This window comes from Sus scrofa, chromosome 13 (genome assembly GCF_000003025.6).
Source record: "Sus scrofa isolate TJ Tabasco breed Duroc chromosome 13, Sscrofa11.1, whole genome shotgun sequence".
NCBI classification, from domain to species: Eukaryota; Metazoa; Chordata; class Mammalia; order Artiodactyla; family Suidae; genus Sus; species Sus scrofa.
This window is the reverse complement of record NC_010455.5, coordinates 177,472,617-177,492,416: the sequence shown is the minus strand read 5'-3', so window position 1 is coordinate 177,492,416 and position 19,800 is coordinate 177,472,617. Positions and strand designations below refer to the sequence as shown.

The 19,800-nt window shown below is 35.5% G+C and overlaps 1 protein-coding gene across 25 annotated transcripts in view; it reads left to right on the top strand.

Moving 5' to 3' along the window:
* The window catches only part of ROBO2 (roundabout guidance receptor 2), a 1,674,316-nt gene that overhangs the window by 1,547,611 nt on the left and 106,905 nt on the right, over positions 1 to 19,800 (top strand). For all 25 annotated transcript variants that reach the window (XM_021071393.1, XM_021071387.1, XM_021071400.1 and 22 more), the window contains one exon: positions 17,877 to 18,001. In XM_021071393.1, the coding sequence (XP_020927052.1) occupies positions 17,877 to 18,001 (125 nt within the window). The remainder of the gene's footprint in view (positions 1 to 17,876; positions 18,002 to 19,800) is intronic.

Genomic DNA, 19,800 nt, shown 5'->3' with positions numbered 1-19,800 from the left:
ACAGCTTGGTAAATGGTCCATCTAACTTCAAAAGCTTTCTTAATATATTAGCTTGACACTCTTGATATTTGATGTATATTTATCCAGATTCATAACATTGTCCCCCTTTGGTTAAAAGAATCACAGACATTTTTGTTATGTAATATATTCTTACATGGATATCAAATACAGTGAATAGAACTTTGGTTTCCCAATCTGAATTTCTGCTCTGCCATTTCTGTGCAGTATTTCCTTTGTCAGCTACTCAGCATTCCTACACCTCGGTCACTTTCTCTCTAAAATGTAGAGAAAAACTCTAGCTTATCAGAACTACTGTAGGAATGAATTGAGTTTAAGATTGATCATATATGTGAAAACTTTTTTTTTTTTTTTTTTGGTCTTTTTGTCTTTGTTGTTGTTGTTGTTGCTATTTCTTGGGCCGCTCCCGCGGCATATGGAGGTTCCCAGGCTAGGGGTCCAATCGGAGCTGTAGCCGCCAGCCTACGCCAGAGCCACAGCAACACGGGATCTGAGCCGCGTCTGCAACCTACACCACAGCTCACGGCAACGCCGGATTGTTAACCCACTGAGCAAGGGCAGGGACCGAACCCGCAACCTCATGATTCCTAGTCGGATTCGTTAACCACTGCGCCACAACAGGAACTCCTGTGAAAACTTTTGATGCCAACACTGGTTAACACATTCGTAATGTTTGAGACACATATTATTTCCCATTTCAATATTTTTGAAATACACTTATGGCCTACAATCAATTTGAACATAAACTGCAGGTATTTTTCTTGAAACACAGGTATTGATCATGCTTTTTACAATTGATGCTGTTAGAAAATTAAGGATTATTTTGTAGTTTTAAATCTCTTTTTGTATTTGTAAGAATTCATGGTAATGAAAACTTTACATATTTATGGCATGACATCCAAAACTAAACAGTAAATGAGAAAGAATTAATTTGTTGGCAGAGTAACAGGAAAAATTACATTTAAATTATAGATCTTTATATAAGGAAACCTTATGCCGATAAACCATGACCACTTGATTTATATTATTTCACAAGTTCCTGGAACATAGAACAATATGTTAATAATTTCCAATATATTAAAATTCATGAATAAAAAATACATTGATTAGGAACTGTGATGTGCACAGAGTATTTTCATGTATTTTTCATCTACAAGGCATTTCAAAAGTTCTGTTTTTTTTTTTTTTTTTTTTTTTATTCCCGTTTGAACTGATTTCTTCAATTCCCATTGGACTGGAACTAAAGAATAGCTTCTTGACATATTTATTGTACTTTATTCTAGGAAAGTCTGTCATTTCATAAATCCATTTTTAATGACTTATAACAATGTTCAGAAATATGAAGAACTATACTATAAACTTGATGACTACTATTAATTTGGGAAACTGAATGTTGGATATGCTTTTATTGGCTCACCAGAGAAGAGTCTGATAATGACTAAATCAGCCTGCTTTTTCTTTGCATGACTTTTTACATCAGTTTTAATTCAGGAATTACAAATATGCCAACTTTTATTGTAAGGTCAGAAGGTACAAATCAAGTAACATGATGAATTAAATATTCCAGTACTAGAAAACTACATTATCAATATTTGTTAGTAGATTAAAACCAATTAACTTTGAAGCGCTGAGCAACAGCATAAAAGGTATTCTACAAGGTAGAAACCGCAGAAAGGGGAGAAAATCCATCTTTTGACTCTAGTATAAATGAGGTGAAGAAATATGTACCAAATATATATAATTTAGCAAAAATTCAAGGGGTAGTTCTTGTCTAAAGCTTTTTTAAAAACAGAAATATATACAGATTCTGGAACACTCACAGATTCAGAAACTGATCACTACATTACATACCAGGTGCAATGGTATTCTGTGTGGGAAGCCCCTTTAGAAATCATTATAAACGTCCAAACTGGATAACACTTCTGAGCTGCATTTGAGTCAAAGAATTGGAGACTCTATGCAATTTACAGTTGGAATAAACACCTTTTTGCCTATGCTTTTGAGAATGTAAGAAAAACTCTTAATTTGAGGCTCCTCAATGTGGGAAATATTACTGAAAGCAAATGATCGCACACTTGCCAATGGAGGAAAGTAGTCTCCAGATTTCACTTACTCATCTGCAGTGTCATCAGCACTTCAAAAGGAGACCTTCATAATGAAAAATCTACCAGCCCTTCATGTGGTTTTTGACTTTTTACTGTTCCAGAGGCATGTTTCACAGGAGAAGCAGAAGTACATTCTAGGACATGGTTAAGTCTGAATGTTGAAATATTCATTTGTTTATTTGTAAAACTCTTTTGATGAAGGAACTGACAGGAGAAAAGGGTCTAAATAGAGATAAATATCTTGCTTCCTATACCCATCTGTCTTATTTTCTATTGGAAAGTCTCTCTCAAGCTTAAAAATAAAAAAGAACATCTATTTTGGAGATGGGCAACACATTTTTTCCTAGCAGCAACTCAAAACATGATGAGTGATTTGGAAAAGAACTGTCAAATCTACCAGCTGCCTTATTTCTGAAGCTGAGCCCTGTTCCGTTTGTATCTTGTATACCATATGCTAGATGCTGATTGCCTCCGGTATGGAAACTAAAAGCTGAGTGTATCAGGTGAAATGTTTAAAATATCCAAAATAAATTGACACTGCAACTTTGTGGAAAATACCAATTATTTCCTAATTTAGTGACTCAGAAGTATGTGTCTTTTGATAGAATATAATTGGCCACACAAAAGTATAAGTATTGAGAAATAATGTTTTTGGAAAAATTCCCATCTAGTATTACTAGTATTATTTTAAAGAAGTAGCCACTATTCTAAACAGGAACCTATAGGGACATATTTTTTTTCCATCTTTTAACTGCTTAAGCACAAAAATTAATATATTCTCATTTTAGAAAATTCTGTTGTGGATTGGAGTTTTGCTATAACATACTCTGAGGCATTTTATTGAGGCCATCACAAGGTCCAATGAAACATGGCTGACTAAAAAAAATTCATTCAGGGAAAAGTATAAAACAGATATTACTTTAAAAATAACACAAGTGGTATTCTCAACACCTCTACCCCCCACCCCGCCTTGAAAATTGGAAAGTTTAATGTGCTGGGTATAACTTAACTTCATATTGGAAAGATTCCAGTTTTTCTAAAAATCAGAAAATAGGTGAATATTATGCATGAATCCTTTCCTGTCGAGATCCACTTTTCTGCGCAAGGCGTCCTAAGTGTATCTTGGAAGGACACCTATACTTTTATTTTCTGCAGCCTTTCTTCTTTAGGCAAGCTGTACCCCATGACCTGGGTGATCATCTCCCTCCTAGGAATCCTTAAGTTTCCATGCATCTGGCACTAATTAGCTACTTTATGCAGACTCCCATTTAATTTTTATTAAACATCATGTTTTTCATTGTGCCGTATGTTTTGATTAAATCGGTTTAAAAAAATGCATTCTGTTTTGTCTTTTATACTCTAGTAGAGTTACCATAATGTGAAAATTTAAAATAGCTTAGCTAAGGCTAGTTTTTAAAATGGAAAACAAGTACTGGTTTCTTCTCATGCTTGGCTGGTTTTACTCGCTGACTTGATGTTTTTGGAAGGGCCTTGTGTGTTTGACAAGATGTATTCATTGCTTCCAGTTTGAAGGGTGGATATAAAATTATTGAGTCATACTTTTTTTTTTCCACACTTTGGTGAAAATGTTTTATTGTCTTGGTATTGAATGGTGCTGTAGTGAAGTCTGAGGCTTACAGAATATTTTTATCCTCAGCTGGGATGCTCTTTCACTATGTGAATACATTTGTGGTCCTGTCTTCCATAACTTTGCCGGGTTATATCTTAATCCTGATCAGTATATGTCTAATATTCTTAGGACAAAGCAAGCCGTTAAATCTGTACATTCATGCTTTAATTTACTCCATTACAAAAATGGTTTCTTAAGTTTTATCTCTAAATATTTTTTCGTTTCACTTCTTTTCTTCAAATACACCAGTTATAGTGACTTTCCTTTGTCTCAATTCCATATTTGTTAATTCTCTATAGTAATTTTGAAGTTACCCTATTTTCATACTGTATGATTTCTTAATGTTCACCTGTCTCCTTTATAACTTTCTCAATTGCAGTTATCATTTTTCTTGTTTCTAAAATATATTTTATTTTTAAATTTTTTGTTCATTTCCTTGATAAGCTTGAACAAAGCATTATTCTTCATGTGTCTTTTCGTTTCATTACCCCTTTTTGAATATGTCTCTTTTTTTAGACAGTATATATGGACAACAATTTATTCTAAAGCATTCCTATGGGCCCTTCATTTATTCTTGGAAGATACAGATGCTTTATCTTCTTCTGATGAATTGATTATGTTCTCATCTCTCTCATTAATTAAATAAGCAGTTAGTTAAGTTACAGTTTATTTTGTTTTGAGTAAGTCCTATTTTAGTCTCTGTCGGGTTATTAATACTCCAGTTAGCTGCTGAAAACTAGGGTTTGCATGTTTGGAGAAGAGAAACTGAGAAGTATCATAGTTATTCAGGAACCTCTACTTGGACTCTTAATCTTAAATATTTTATCAAAACACATATGTTACTGTCTTCTTGGTATCCTAGTGATTCTATTAGTAAAAGGCAACCCCCTTCATGTTACAAGTTTTCTGTATTCCACATGAAACCCTCTTTATCTTCTTTAATACTTCGTGCTTCATAATGAAGATAGTTTTTAGATGTGCTATTTTCGACTGCGGTATAACACATTACCACAAGTGGAGCAACTCAAACAGTACCCATTTAGTAGGCCACAGTTCTACAGATCAGAAACCCAACCAGGCTCAACCGGGTCCTCTGCGTAGCACCTCACAGACCAAATCAAGTTATGATTTGATCAGACTGAGCACTTCTCTGGAGACTCTCCAGAAGAGTCTACTTTAAAATTCACACAAGTGGTTGGTAGAATCAAGTTCTTTTGTGGTTGTAGGATTGAAGTCCCCGTTTCCTTGTTGGCTACCAGCCAGGGGTCACTCCCAGTTCACTTGTCATCTTTGCACCTGGCTACCACAGCCTTCAAAGTCAGCAGGGCTCCCTTCAATCCTTCAGGTGCTGTTCTCTGTATCTCTGACTTCCCATTCTTCTATCAGAAAGAGAAAGTTCCCTGGCTGATGTGATTAGGTTAGGCCCCCCTGATTACTCTCCTTGTATTACAGTCAACTCATCAGTAACCCTAATTATATCTGTAAAAATCCCTTTTGTCATATAACATAATCATGTGAAGGTCATAAGGGCCACCTTAAAATTTCAGCATCCACAATAGGCTTGGCTTTTTCTTTCCTTCAATACCTTCTCTCCAGACTTCTGAATTTTAGCTGGTTATTTATAAGTCATGTCTCTTAATTCCCAAGTCTTTCTTGACTCTAGATGTCCTTCTTCCCATCAAAGCATCATGGAATGGGTTCTCACAATATGGATGGATAAATTTTGTGCAATTGCTGTTGATAGAGGATTGGGATTGAGGCTAGTGGTTGTTCACCATGCATCCTCGTTTTCCTCCAGATGTGACCATGTGTAGCCAGGGCACCTCACAATTGGTGGTTTGGGGCTATAGTTGTTTTTCCATATTATTCACCTCTTTTGTTGTGTTCAACTGAGGAAGATATTACTTCATTATATCAACCTAAATATTCAAAAAACTTAAGTACTCATTAATTTTGGAATCTATTCCAATGAAAATAAAATAAACACTAAATATGTTAACCTAATAGTTAAATGTAAAATACTATAAATATCAAATATCACAATAATGTACGTATTCTGGCCAGAAACAGTATTATGAGATTAGTATTAAGAGATTTCACTGGCTATTGCCAGAAGAAACAGCATTAACATTTTAGTCATGATGCCTTCTAAGTCAAAATTTTTACTTTTATACGGTAACTTGCATACTGAAAGAGATGTCATGATATGCATATGTACAATTAAATATATATTATGATGTGCATTACACCTAGATATTATATGCATGACATTTGAATTACTGCACAACTTATTTAAACATATTAAATGTCACTCAAGGGAATAGCACATAATTAGATTCATTAAAAATATATAAACTACCAAATTAAATTGAATTTGGAGTTAAAATATGTATGAATGCCTTTTTAAATCTCTCTTATGACAAACATTACTTCCCAGATTTATTGGGGATATTAGTTTCATCTACCCTACAAAACTATTAGCTCTTCATTAGTAAATACATTGTTGTATTTACATCTTTCTGCTGCCTCTGGTTCTAGCATAACACTTACGTGTGATAGGAGCACGCCAAGTGTTGGTGCAGCTAATTGATACACACATATGCATACATAGGTAATACTTGCCTAGAAAATGTTTATGCAAGCAGCTTTAAATAGTGCTATAAAAAGATTAAGCAACATTAATAGTAACAGGCCAATCACATAGTCCCCATTCTGCTAGTAGGAGATAAAATACAACAAAAAGAAAGCACTAATGAGGTAGGATGGTGCCTTACTAAGCGTGTAATTAATGTTATTAAGAAACATTGCAGTTGCATATTAAAATTCCGTTAACTAAGCAGCCCTTCAGCATCAGTACATTTGTTCCTTGGTTGCAAGTTTTCCCCCTCTTTTTTTTTTTCCTGATTGGCATCTTCATGCAATCTTTTTCTAAAAAAAAATGAGATAATGGGATGTGATCAGCCTTCGTGGTTTAGCTGGAGTGCTGACATGACAGTTCTGGCAAGTTGACAGGTTAAGTGAGTGAAAATGGATGTCTTGTCTCACCATTTACATGAAGAGCCATTTTTAAGCTATGGTTTTCCCTCCTCACCTTCACACTTACAGCCCCTTCTACCCGCAATATGAGAACCTTCGTTTTCCCAGTTAGGATCTGGAGAGGTTTTTTTCCCCCCACTCCTTGAACTGTTTTTCTTCTGCTGGTGAAAATGAGAATTTTTTTTTTAAAGAATAACTTAAATATGGCCTCTTCTAAGAATTCATTAGTTTTTAAAGTAGTAATATTTTCCTGGAAAATTAATAGTCCCTTAAAGAAAATAAAAAGTTATTATTTTTTTTCTATTTTATTCTCAGTATTTTAGTCAGGAAAGCAGATAGAAAAGCAAGGTACTATTGGTAAAGGAAAGAATAATATGGGAAAATGTGATTTATAATTCAGAATTTGTTTAAACTTAATTTTTTTCTTTAAGTAAAATTAAATTTAAATTTAATTAATTTTCTTTAAAATTAATTTTTTTCTTAATTTCTTTTTTCTTTCTAATTTATAACTTGTAGAATTCAGAAGTTCTATGGAATGTGCATATTAGATTTCAGAATGGTTCCCTAGAGTTACATGATTTCCTATACTTACCTATAATTTAAGTTCAAATCTAGTTTAGTAATCTGAAATGTAATGAAGTTTAAAATGATCTGTAAACGTACACAGCTTAGTTTTTTGTTTTTCATTTTTGTGAGTGTGTGCATGTGCTTTTTAGGGCCGCAACTACAGCATCTGGAGATTTCCCAGGCTAGGGGTCAAATCAGGGATGTATCTGCCAGCCTACCTCACAGCCGCAGTAACACAGGATTCACGCCACGTCTGTGACCTACACCACAGCTCATGGCCACGCTGGATCCTTAACCCACTGAGTAAGGCCAGGGATTGTACTCACATCCTCGTGGATTGGGTTGTCGGCTTCATTACCGCTGAGCCATAATGGGAATTCCACAACTTAGTTACTTTTTGAGTTAACTATTACATGTACTGCAATATAGAAAAATTTAATACCACTAAAGGATTAAATTGGATTTCCTAAAGCCAGTAAAGACCATTTACGTAGAAAGACACATGATTCCAACAACATAATCCTTAAATGTAAGAGACTTACCTGGCTTTACAAAAATGGGCATGAAGCTAAGTGATGGTAATGTTGCTTTGGTGCAGTTCGGAAAACTTCTCTCTCTAACATAATGCATGTATTTTTCCCTCTTTGAGGAACAAGCTCGTGCCCTTCCTTTCTCACCTACTTAATCTCAAAAGAACAAATCTATCTCTCGCTCTCTCTTTTTCTCTTTCAATGCTTTCCCCAACTGTTGGAGACAGACTGAGTCAAGTTACTCTCGTAATGGTGGGACATCCTGTATTACACCACTTAGCATGTTCATCATGTTGTATCATGCTTGATTGTTTTCATGTGAGTTTCCTCTGGTAGGTGGTAAGTTCCAGAGAACAGAGATCTTAGTACCCTCAGACCCTGACACAAAAATAAAACCAGTAAATGTTTGCTTAAAATAATTAAATACGGAGTTCCCGTCGTGGCGCAGTGGTTAACGAATCCGACTAGGAATCATGAGGTTGCGGGTTCGGTCCCTGCCCTTGCTCAGTGGGTTAACGATCCGGCGTTGCCGTGAGCTGTGGTGTAGGTTGCAGACGCGGCTCGGATCCCGCGTTGCTGTGGCTCTGGCGTAGGCCGGTGGCTACAGCTCCGATTCGACCCCTAGCCTGGGAACCTCCATATGCCGCGGGAGCGGCCCAAGAAATAGCAACAACAACAACAACAGACAAAAAGACAAAAAAAGAAAAAAAATAATAATTAAATACTAGTATGAGTTAAAGTGTCAACAAACATCTGAATTCATTTCTTTTCTTTTCTTTTTTTTTTTTGCTTTTTTTAGGGCCATACTCACGGCATATGGAGATTCCCAGGCTAGGGGTCCAATCGGAGCTGCAGCTGCTGACTTACATCACAGCCACAGCAACATCAGATCCGAGCCGCCTCTGCAACCTACACCACAGCTCAGGGCAATGCCAGATCCTTAACCCACTAGGATCAAGGCCAGGGATTGAACCCACAACCTCATGGTCCCTATTCGGATTTGTTTCCACTGCACCACCACAGGAACTCCCTGAATTCATTTATAAGTTTATTACTGTGGGATTTTCTAGTAATGTATTGTCTTAAAAAAATCAAGGTCAAGTACAGAATGGCTATGTATGTGGAGCTGTTTATTACAACACTGTTTTTATATGCTTACCTGTGAGATCTATGTGGGTAGGGTATTTGGAACCAAATGAGTTTACCCTTTTCACAGACATTCTATCTATTTTAGATAATTGTAGAATTATTTCATTTTGATATTTACATTGTTCCTTCTCAAAGAGAAACATATTTTGAATGACTGTAAATTAAAGTACATAGTTTTAACCATTATCACAGAACATATGCATACTTTTTTGTGTGTTATGTCACACTTACCACCAAAACTTCGTACCTTCGACCCTCTTTGGAGTTGCTTTCCCAGTTACTATAAATGTCAATTTAGAAGATCGCTTATGTTATTTTATAGTTATACTATATAACACATTTGACTAATTTCATGGCCTACCTTAGTATCTGGATTTGAATAATCATGAGTTTTCGGTATTATATGAACCTTCAAAAATTAGTCTTCCTCCAATCAATAAATTCCATGAGTGATTACTAAATGTAAAGAGTATAGCTGCAAAGTTGGAACACATCTTTACTCTTATGAGAAATGAATGCAGTTTGTACATGTGAGGCCTCATATAGGTGGAGAGTATGATATGAGGTCTAAATAGATGAAGAAGCTAAGGATTGTGATTCATTGTAGTCATGTTATTTTTTTGACCACTTACTTAACTTTCTATATTTATGAAAATGATACACCATTTAGCGCTTTTCCTTTTTCACTTTGACATTAAAAATCACATATAATATATATCATATGTATAGATTATTAGATTATTATTGAAAAAAGATGTGGATATTGGTTTTTATTATGGAATAAGAACTTTATGTTAGCTAGAAGTAAGGTACTGGCTGAGAAGACAATCACATCATTCATCTGAAAGAGTTATTGCCATGGACTCAGTAAGAAAATGATTAATTGGCAAGGTAGGTATTTCAGCAATTTGATTGTTTATATTCCTTGAAAATAGTGACAAATGAATAAAATGTAATTAAATGGGATTTGTAAAAATGATCATTTTAAATTCTATATACCTGAATTATATTTTTCGTTATGATTACATTGCTTCCTCTGAAATGGATTATGTGCTAATACATTTCAAATCAAATATTTTTATGACAGAAATTCTTTTGAAATCAAGTCTAGTGTTAAAGAGTAAAATTAAATAGAATTAAATTGAAGAAACTGTTGTTTATCAGTTAGAAGCCAACATGTTCTGATTACTGACTAAATATTCATCTCTTACTCCTGCTCTACATTCCATCTTAATGAAAGGAATTCTTGCTGTTTCTTGTTGGTGGGGTAAGCTTATTGACTAGTTTATTTTTGTAGGAATGTCTTGAATTGGTTGCTACACAATACCTATATTTTTCTGTGCTGTTTTGTCACTCTGGGGTGGTGGCTACCCATTTATAGTCTTTGAGTTTTAATTTTTGTTTGATATAAGAGATGTTCTCCATAGAGGGCCATATTAGAATCAGTCTTGAGATTTTTTTTTCAAACGTATTTTCTTTGGATTCTCCCCACCCAAATTACTGCAATATTGAGTTACTGTCACTGACAGGAATACATTATGTTCTTTAGGCATGATGAGATAGAAAACACATTGAGTATTTTGCTTTATTTATTTATGTATTTATTTATTTTTGTCTTTTTAGAGCCGTATCTGCGGCATATGGAGATTCGCAGGGCAGGGGTCAAATTGGAGCCATAGCCTCTGGCCTACACCACAACCACAGCAATGCTAGATCTAAGCCGTGTCTGCAACCTAAACCACAGCTCACAGCAACGAGGGCAGGGATCAAACTCACGTCCTCATGGATCCTAGTCAGATTCATTTTCCGCTGAACCACGACGGGAACTCCTACTTTAGCTATAGATCAAGAATTCTGTTTTTTTCTTAATCTCTATTTCACACCATCCATTTAGTGTTCACTGTTTGGGGATTTTTCAGGCCAAATAATGATACTATTTCATTGTAAAACAGTAGCTTGCACATTATACCAGTAACAGAACAGAACAGTTGAATTGAAGAATCAAGGCATACAAGCAAGGGCAGAAAAATAGAGAAATAAGTTAACACAAGCAAGGGCAAGTACCTTAAAGTGGAAAGAACACAAGAAAAGTACAAGCTTAGTCATTGTTGACAAGGTGGACCAGAGGATAATAGATAGCAAGATGGATTGACCAGTGAAACAAGCAAATACAAATGCAAGTGATAGACAGTAGGCTGGTCGGCTGAAATGTTGCAGCTAATTTAGGGACAGTTGAGCATCAGAATGGTAAAACCTTGGGATAGCTGTTGGAAGACAAAATGCTACACAGAGACTAATTTGGAAGGATTGGAATAGCAAGCAATAGAAAAGGCACTGTAGGTTTTTTAATAAAGAATAACTTGAAATAAGTATACTTAAGAAAGGTTGTGTTTACAGGTAGTGCAGAAAAAGGAAGATTATAGTTTTTATGTGCTTTAACAATAAAAGCAATTACTTATAAAAAACATATTATGATTTTAACAATATTCTACCATATTAGAAATCTTAGTATTATAATTCCTATCCTTTTCTTTGGTAATAGAAGTGAAAAATTCTCAAGTTAGTCATATAGTTTGAAGTGAACCATATGTGTTTAAGAGGTCCAGCCATCAGATGGATCATGAGTCCAGTCTGTCTTCCTAGCTATCAATTTAATCTTTAAAAGCCTTTATAACATTCAGGAGTTCCCGTCGTGGCACAGTGGTTAACGAATCCGACTAGGAACCATGAGGTTGCGGGTTCGGTCCCTGCCCTTGCTCAGTTGGTTGAGGATCCGGCGTTGCCGTGAGCTGTGGTGTAGGTTGCAGACGCGGCTCGGATCCCGAGTTGCTGTGGCTCTGGCGTAGGCCGGAGACTACAGCTCCGATTAGACCCCTAGCCTGGGAACCTCTATATGCTGCGGGAGCGGCCCAAAGAAATAGCAAAAAGACAAATAAATAAATAAATAAATAAATAAAAAAGATTAAAAGCCTTTATAACATTCAGATTACTGGGCTTTACGTCATTATGGTGAAAGTTAAGACATAGGGCTCTTTGAATATTAAATGAGATAATGCCTGTGAATGGTTTGATACACCTCTGGGCACTTAATAAGTATTTGACTAATTTTAAGTATTGTTGTATTAAGCAGTTTTCAACTCAACAAATCTTTAAAACAAGCCAAAGAAGGAATAATGAGCTTTTCAAATATGTTCATAGAATATATTATAATTTAGCGTGCAAAAAATATTCAATTCCAAAAATATTTTATACTTGAGTATAAGTTCATAATCTTTATTACTACAGAATAAGAAGCTTATTCACTCAGGTGCAAAATTGTACCCAAAGAAATAGCTGGTGACCGTGCCAGTAATTGCCCTGTCACATATTAATATATGCAACTGCTTCATGACTATCCCCATGTCCATGCCTGCCAAAGAAAGCCATATTTTCCTGTAAAAACAACTCTGGACATGATGTGATTAACCTTTGGCGTCCCCCATCCCCTCATCTCCAAGCCCACCTCATGCACGGCCTCTGCTTCTTACTCATGTTCAGCCATCTGATTTCCATATCACCCACTCACTCACACCAGCAGCCATTAGCATAACCGAGCTGTAGCGTGACTTTGATTGAAGCCAGCTTGGGCCGAACGCAGTATCAAAGCATAATTTAGCAGAAATCAAATCTAATTTACTGTGCATTTTATCTAAATTCTCAAAAACACAGTTTTGGGTGAACAGTAGCCGACCTCTAATCTTAATTGACCTTTTTCTATTTGGGTCTGCTCCTCTGGAAATCATGCAACATACTTTTCTTATGGAGCTATTGTTTTTAATTTGTACGTGTGTATTGAACATTGAATTGTGACACTCTGTAGCACTCTGTTTTCCTCATCTTATTTCTTGTGATAGCTGAAGTCATAAGGTATAACCACTTAACAGATTAAGCAAGTGGTTAGTACATCATAGTTACAAAAGACTTGTCTAATGCTTTGGGTTTTAGAGAAGATATGAATGTGTATTTTATAGTCTTCCATCTTAGAAATATATAAAGAGAACTGCCATTTCTTTTAACTAACATAGTCTTCTGGAGTTTATAATTCAAACTCTTTAATTCACATTGGGTTTAAATGTGTGCTCTGAATTGTCATCTTGAGGACCTAATTGTGTGTTTTTATATTTAATGAGAGCCATCATAGAAAATCCATTTTGTGTATAGTACTCCTTGTGCTATTGTGCTGTGTTGATAAAATGCCACCTCTCTGCCTATTCCCTCCCATTGGTGCCATCAGCCAAGTACTGTCTTTTCAAACCATTTTCACCGCCACCTGGCAGAAATACTGAAACTGTAAAGTGTTATCAGAAGAATTATTGATGCAGTTTTTCATTTTGAAACCTCAAAAATAAGTTCCTTCAGCTGATATCCCTTCACAGAAGATTACAATATAGATCTTCGACAGAGAAACAGAGTCTACAGAAGTAAAAGTGATTGATGCAATTCGGTTTTGGTGGCTCAGACTTCAGGTGACAATAGAAAAGGATGTACATTTTTAGAGACTTGAATACTTTTAAAATCTTTTGCTTTGCTAAATGCTTTACTATTTTTAATTTTATTTTTCATTTTAAAAATGAAAAGGTGAATCTAGTTTCATCAAGATCAACGTGACTTAAGTTCTGGTGACAAGAAACTATTTGGAACATAGAAATACAGTGTATTAGAAGTAACTTGAAATAAAAGTACAATATAAATCAATGTCACATGAAAGGATATTTCATAACATGAATAACACATATGCTGATAGTGTTTTGTTAGTAGTCTTAAAAATTCAGTTCTAGGTAAAAATTCAAGCAACTTTGATTTCCTGGGCTTTTAGGTTATATCATCAATGGTAAATATTCCACTGTGACATTGCAGAATTTCCTTTGTCCCTTGAGAGTTCTCATGACATAGTATATTTAGGTGCTACAATTCTTGACTGGATTTCCTGTCCCAACATGCTATGTTTTTACAGCCTCATATGTGCCCTTTTTCTTCTAGGAAGAGGATTCTTTCTAAAACACTAATCTTATTTTATCTTTCTTGCATAAAAATGTCTAAACAGATTTCCATACTTTCTAGGGCGAAATTTAAGCTCCTTTAGCACAAATTATCAGGCCCTACCTGTAGCACTTCTGCAGCCCTGATTTATTTTTAAAATTGTTTACATCCATAGCGGCCCTCTAAGTCAGTCTCATAAAACTGCTTACATCTTCCCAGCACATCCAGTTCCACAGGTGTCTGCCTACATCCGCTTCTCTCTGTTCCAAGTGACCTTAGTGCCTCTTCATCCCATGAATTCTTTCTTTTGCTTCAATACACAATTCAAATGTAGCCTTCTCCTGGCAGTGTTCCTCTTCTTTCCTCATCAGTCACTTGGTCTGGTTTGTACTCTTTCCACACTCCCCCCGCACCCCACCCCCGATGCCCTCTACATTTTTATTATTATACAAACTATAGTCTGCTGTAATTGTTTTTATTTATTTCCTTGAAGTCTCTGCCATAGGCCATGAGCAATTGTTTACCTTGCTTTCCACCTCCAGGATCAAGTAGAATGTCTCATATTTTGTAGCCAATCAATACATTTTGAATGAATAAATGAATGAGTCATATCTTTTCTAAAAACTGAATAGATAGATGCAGTCACTTGCCAGTCTTTATTTTGGAGGTTGTTTTAGCAGCTGTGTTAGAACTGTAGGATGTGGATTCCAAAATCATTTTGCAGAATCACTCATCTACCAAAAGGTTTTTGAAAGCCTGAAAAATGAAGTTCAAAAAGCCCATAGTTTAATATTTAAAATACAGATGGTAATTTTACTGAGATAGATAATAGGTAGATAAACAGTAAGCCTAATGTGTTTAAAACTATAAAATATGTTTTCATTGCTTTCATTTGATGTTTTATCTGATGATTTTAATCATTCGTATTCTCAGTTATTACATTTTAAAAATCATGTAAAGAAGGACTTTATATTGTATATGGGGCTCTAAATTTTTACTAACTAGTTTTACTAATTAGTTATGAGAGCCAGTTCAATTCTTTCTGATCCAGATAAACTCATAAGCTGAAGCTGAAAATGTTATTTTTATCAGACTATTAACTGATTTTTACTATATTGACTTTTATTTATTTTTGATAATGAAATATAAGCAAAGTTACTCAATATTTCTTACTTAGTGTACATATTGCATTAAACTTTTCTTTCATAGAATTACAAAGAAGAAATACACATTGATCTTTAAATTTTTCTTAATGTGTATAATTTTTCTTAGATATTATGGATGATAGAGACCGATATTAAGTATTTTTGGTATAATATCTAGTGGTTTCACATCTCTTTTGAAAAATGATCACTGCAGTGTTTTGAGTCATTCCTGATGTAATTTTATAACACTGATTTAAACTATCAGTGTTATTAGAAAACATGGAACAAAAATCAATGTATCTGCTGATTCAGTGAAATTGTGTAGAAATAACAAGAACAGAAGAAGCAACTAATCTGAAAATACAGAGCGACATAAACCATGTTCTGTTCAAATAGATCCATAAATCTGGGTTCTCCATCCTGTTAAATGGAGTCTTCTGTTATCTATAGTTATAGAAGAAATTTTCACTTAGTAGATTTATTCCTTCTGTCTCTGAGGTATGGTTGAATGCGTTGAACTACGAGGCGGTGTAATAGGACAGCAAAAAAATAAGCCACTACAAATCTCAGTGAATTTTTTGAAAAAAAACAATGCTGCTGCTATTTCTATGCTAGAATTCTTATAAGAATAAGTAATTGGTTGCATGTTTAAGGCCACCCTACTTGTACTCTGTTCTTGGACCTGCCGTTATGTACTTCTAAAGGACTGAAAGAATTCTGGATAAAGGCCTTCCCTGAGTAGTGCTTATTGTTAAAACCCTTCAGAGTTCAAATTTTAGGCTTGTAGCCATGTACACCAGGTTCTAAAAATTAGAGTTCATTTTAAAGTTATTTTCTTGGTCCTACGTTTCTAGCATAAGCAAGGAGTTATAGTAGAAACAGATGATTAGAAAAGTCATGGAATAAGCACGCTATTTTTTTTCTTCAACGGGAGTGGGTTTTGGTATGACGATGTCCTTGTAAAAACTTCCAGTTTTACTGTCTACTGTTTTTCATTTTCTTCTTTATAATTATCCCCAAATTTAAATCTGAACTTTCTTAGCATTTTTATCCCCATCTCTTTATTTTCTATTGGAGTTACTTGTACTTAGGTCCCATTGTTTTTGCGTAAGTCACTTTACTGGCCTTTCAGCCAGGCTCCCTACTTTACTGATAATCCATCTCCCTCACAATCTATAGACTACATTCATTAGAGGGTTAAACTTGCAGAATTTTGCTTTGCATCTATCACTCCTCTGCTTAGAAAGAGTAGAATAAAATCCTCAGTTTGGCGTCTCAGGACTTTATTAGACTGGATCCAGATCTATCTTTTGTACAAAGCCAATGATGCTTACACATCAGGGACCCTCCATTCCTTCTGGGACTACTACTCACTGTATACTAGATGTGTTCCTGCTTCTTGTACTTTGGCTCAATCAGTTCCTTGTTTGGAATGTGTTCGTTCTCCACTTGTCTAAATGCCACCCTTTCCTCCAAGCCTCCATAATGTCCACTTCTTGCATGAAGTCATTCACAGCCACTGTAACCCTACAAAGGGATCCCTTTCTCCTGAAGTCCTATCACACTTAATGGAATATACTTAATTTAAGGGCTTCTCTGCACTCTGAGAGTATCTCTATCATTGAAACTTAACCACAGTCTTAGAGAATCATTGTTTTAGTTTTGCTCTTGTTGTCATCATCCTCTTGGTTTGTATTTTCTGTTAGACTGAGTTCCTTCATGGCAGCAGGGTAGATGCTTTTTGTTTGTATAGTTTTAGTAGCCAGTAGGCTATGTAGTAAGTGCCTGATGCTTAGTTATCCACATGAAATGAATTAAATAGAATCAACCATTTTCATAGGTTTCTTTGTAAGTTTTTTTTTTTTAATTTTCTTTTTATAGTCATACCTTTGGCACATAGAAGTGTTTAGGCTAGAGGTCGAATCGGAGCTGCAGCTGCAGGGCTGCAGCAACACCAGATCTGAGCTGCATTCGCAGCCTGTACTGCAGCTTGTGGCAGTGCCAGATCCCTAACCCACTGAACAAGGCCAGGGATTGAACCTGCATCCTTGGGGACCCTATGTCAGGCTCCTAATCCACTGAGCCACAATGGGAACTCCTATAAGTTTCTTTGTATTGTTGTCTTTGTATGTAATTACCATATCCTCAATTCTTTGATGTTTTCAACACTTCAGCTCAAGTCTAGAATATAAGCACTTTGAGAATAAGGATCATATCTATGCCCTCTTGTGTCCCAGCACCTAGTATCTTGCAAATATTACAAGAACAATTAATGCTTGTCAACAGATTGACTTCACAGGAAGGAGATGTTTGAGTAATACAGTGATTCTTTTCTGTCTTTATTCAAAACACAAAACCGTATTAGGAAACCATGTTTTATATTTAAAACTTTCAAATATCATTAAAAACCTATTTTCCTATGCAAGCCTATGTGCTGTGGGATTTACAATATACAACACTTGACATGTATCTACTAATGCATTTACTTCTTTCCTCACATTTCATATAGTGGTCTTTTCCTTTTCCTGTTGTGTTTTGAGAAATGCTTAAAAATAGCTCAAAAACTGTAGCCGCTGTCTGGTACTGAGCCATTCACCCAGTATCAGATTTTCTCCTTGATATATTTTTCTTTGTCTATAGCTTATATTTACACACTTTCTTTCCTTTTAAATTATAGCTCCTCCACAGTTTGTGGTTAGGCCAAGAGATCAGATTGTTGCCCAAGGTCGAACAGTGACATTTCCCTGTGAAACTAAAGGAAACCCACAGCCTGCAGTTTTTTGGCAAAAAGAAGGCAGCCAGGTGAGTGTAAGCCTTGATTGCCTTTCTCAAATCTCTGAATTCCCCCTGTTCAGAGTGAGGACCCTTCTTGTTATCAAGGGTGAATTTATTTCTGAAAAAGAGACTAATGAATTCTGAAATAAGTGGGAGTCAGATGTTTTAATACAATGCTCTTTGTTTCTGGTATTTCCTGAATTTTTTTACCTTACATAGAATAGATACACTGCAAGGTAACTAAATGATCTGAAAAAGTTAAACCTATAGCTATTTAAAAATCTCTTAACAGAAAGGTAAGTTTGCTATCTTTCTTGGAGCTGCACTCGGATAATTAAGTGACTTCGTATATATACATCACTTAGAACATCCTGGGCATATGCAAAACAGTAAGCAATATTTTCATTATTAATCAGCCTAGAAACCAATTCCAACCCCCTTTCATAGATCAGTAGTACAAATACTTTTTCTTTAGCATTAATTTAAACATGTGTCCATTTAAGAGTAAGAGAGACGTTTTATTCCCTCATCCCTTCTGGATTCCCTCATAGTGAAGTTAGACAGGAAATAATGTATTAAATATGAGAAGGGACCAATATGTGTCTGGTCTTTGCTGTGTCTGGCTTGTCCTCTCAGGACTTTTCTGAGCATCATGATCTCTCAGATTCTTTACTAAAAGTGAATTGAATACACCACTTTTATCCTTTAGGACTTGGTCCAAACTTAGATAAGCACAATCCTCTAGGTTCTGAGGTAATGGGTGGAACTTCCAGCTGAAAGCAGATTAGAAATTGAGTTCTTTGTCTAAGAATTTAAGTCCATGTGCATTCCCCATGGACTTAGAAATTTTTGTTATTGTCATTCTAGACTTCCCAAAACCATTCCCACGGAGACACGTAGTTCTTAGAAAGTGACCTACTGGTCTTCTTCCTCAGGATTCTCTGTTGTTAGTCCTGGATGAATTTCCTTGGCAAAAATGGAAGCCATGATTAAAAGTCTCAGGCAGTTTGAAAACTCCCAGAGGTGGAATGCTTTAGCCTAAATTAAGAGAACCTGTTGATCCAAAACTTGTGTAAGCTTATCTGGATAGAGAAGCATCAGGAATTCCCCCTCAACCATCATCTTTAATTGTTTTGGGTCCCTATACAGTCCTCTACCACCCCAAGCTAGCAGTTTACCATCTCAGTATGCATGGGCAAAGCCTCTTTCTTCCTTTCCTCATTGCTCTTTGTTAGATTCACTTCCCCTGTAATTTGTGGAATGTAAAGATGATGGGAAGAATAAGAATTTTATATTACCCTTCATCAGGATTAGTCCAGGACTTAATTGCCATCTTTTTTTAAAAAAATCAGTTAGTAACTATAAAATAGATTTCTACTCATAGAATTCCTTGATTCTTCAAAGTTTCTTTCAGATTAAAACACCCCAGATTCTAAAGGAAATGTAATGCAACATGATAGAGTTGTAACACACATGAACATACACACACCTTGAAAAGGGGAAGAATTCTAAAGACATTTTCCCACCTTATGATTGTACAATCATTGTAACATTATTTAATTTTACTTAATTTACTCGTTGTCTTAATCTAAAATATGATTATCATACATTTTACATCACATAAGTTATGAAGATTTCATAAGCAAGTTAGCTTATATGTAAAAGTACTTTACACATTTTGAAAGTTAGAAGTGGGGAAAATGCAGAATGCACCTGCTTTCCCTCATTCCTGGCTGAAGTAACAAGTTCATGCTTCTGCTCAGGCCAAGGCTCTCAGGGCCAGAGGTCTCCCTCTGCCTGGGCATAGACGCTCAGTACCACTCTGG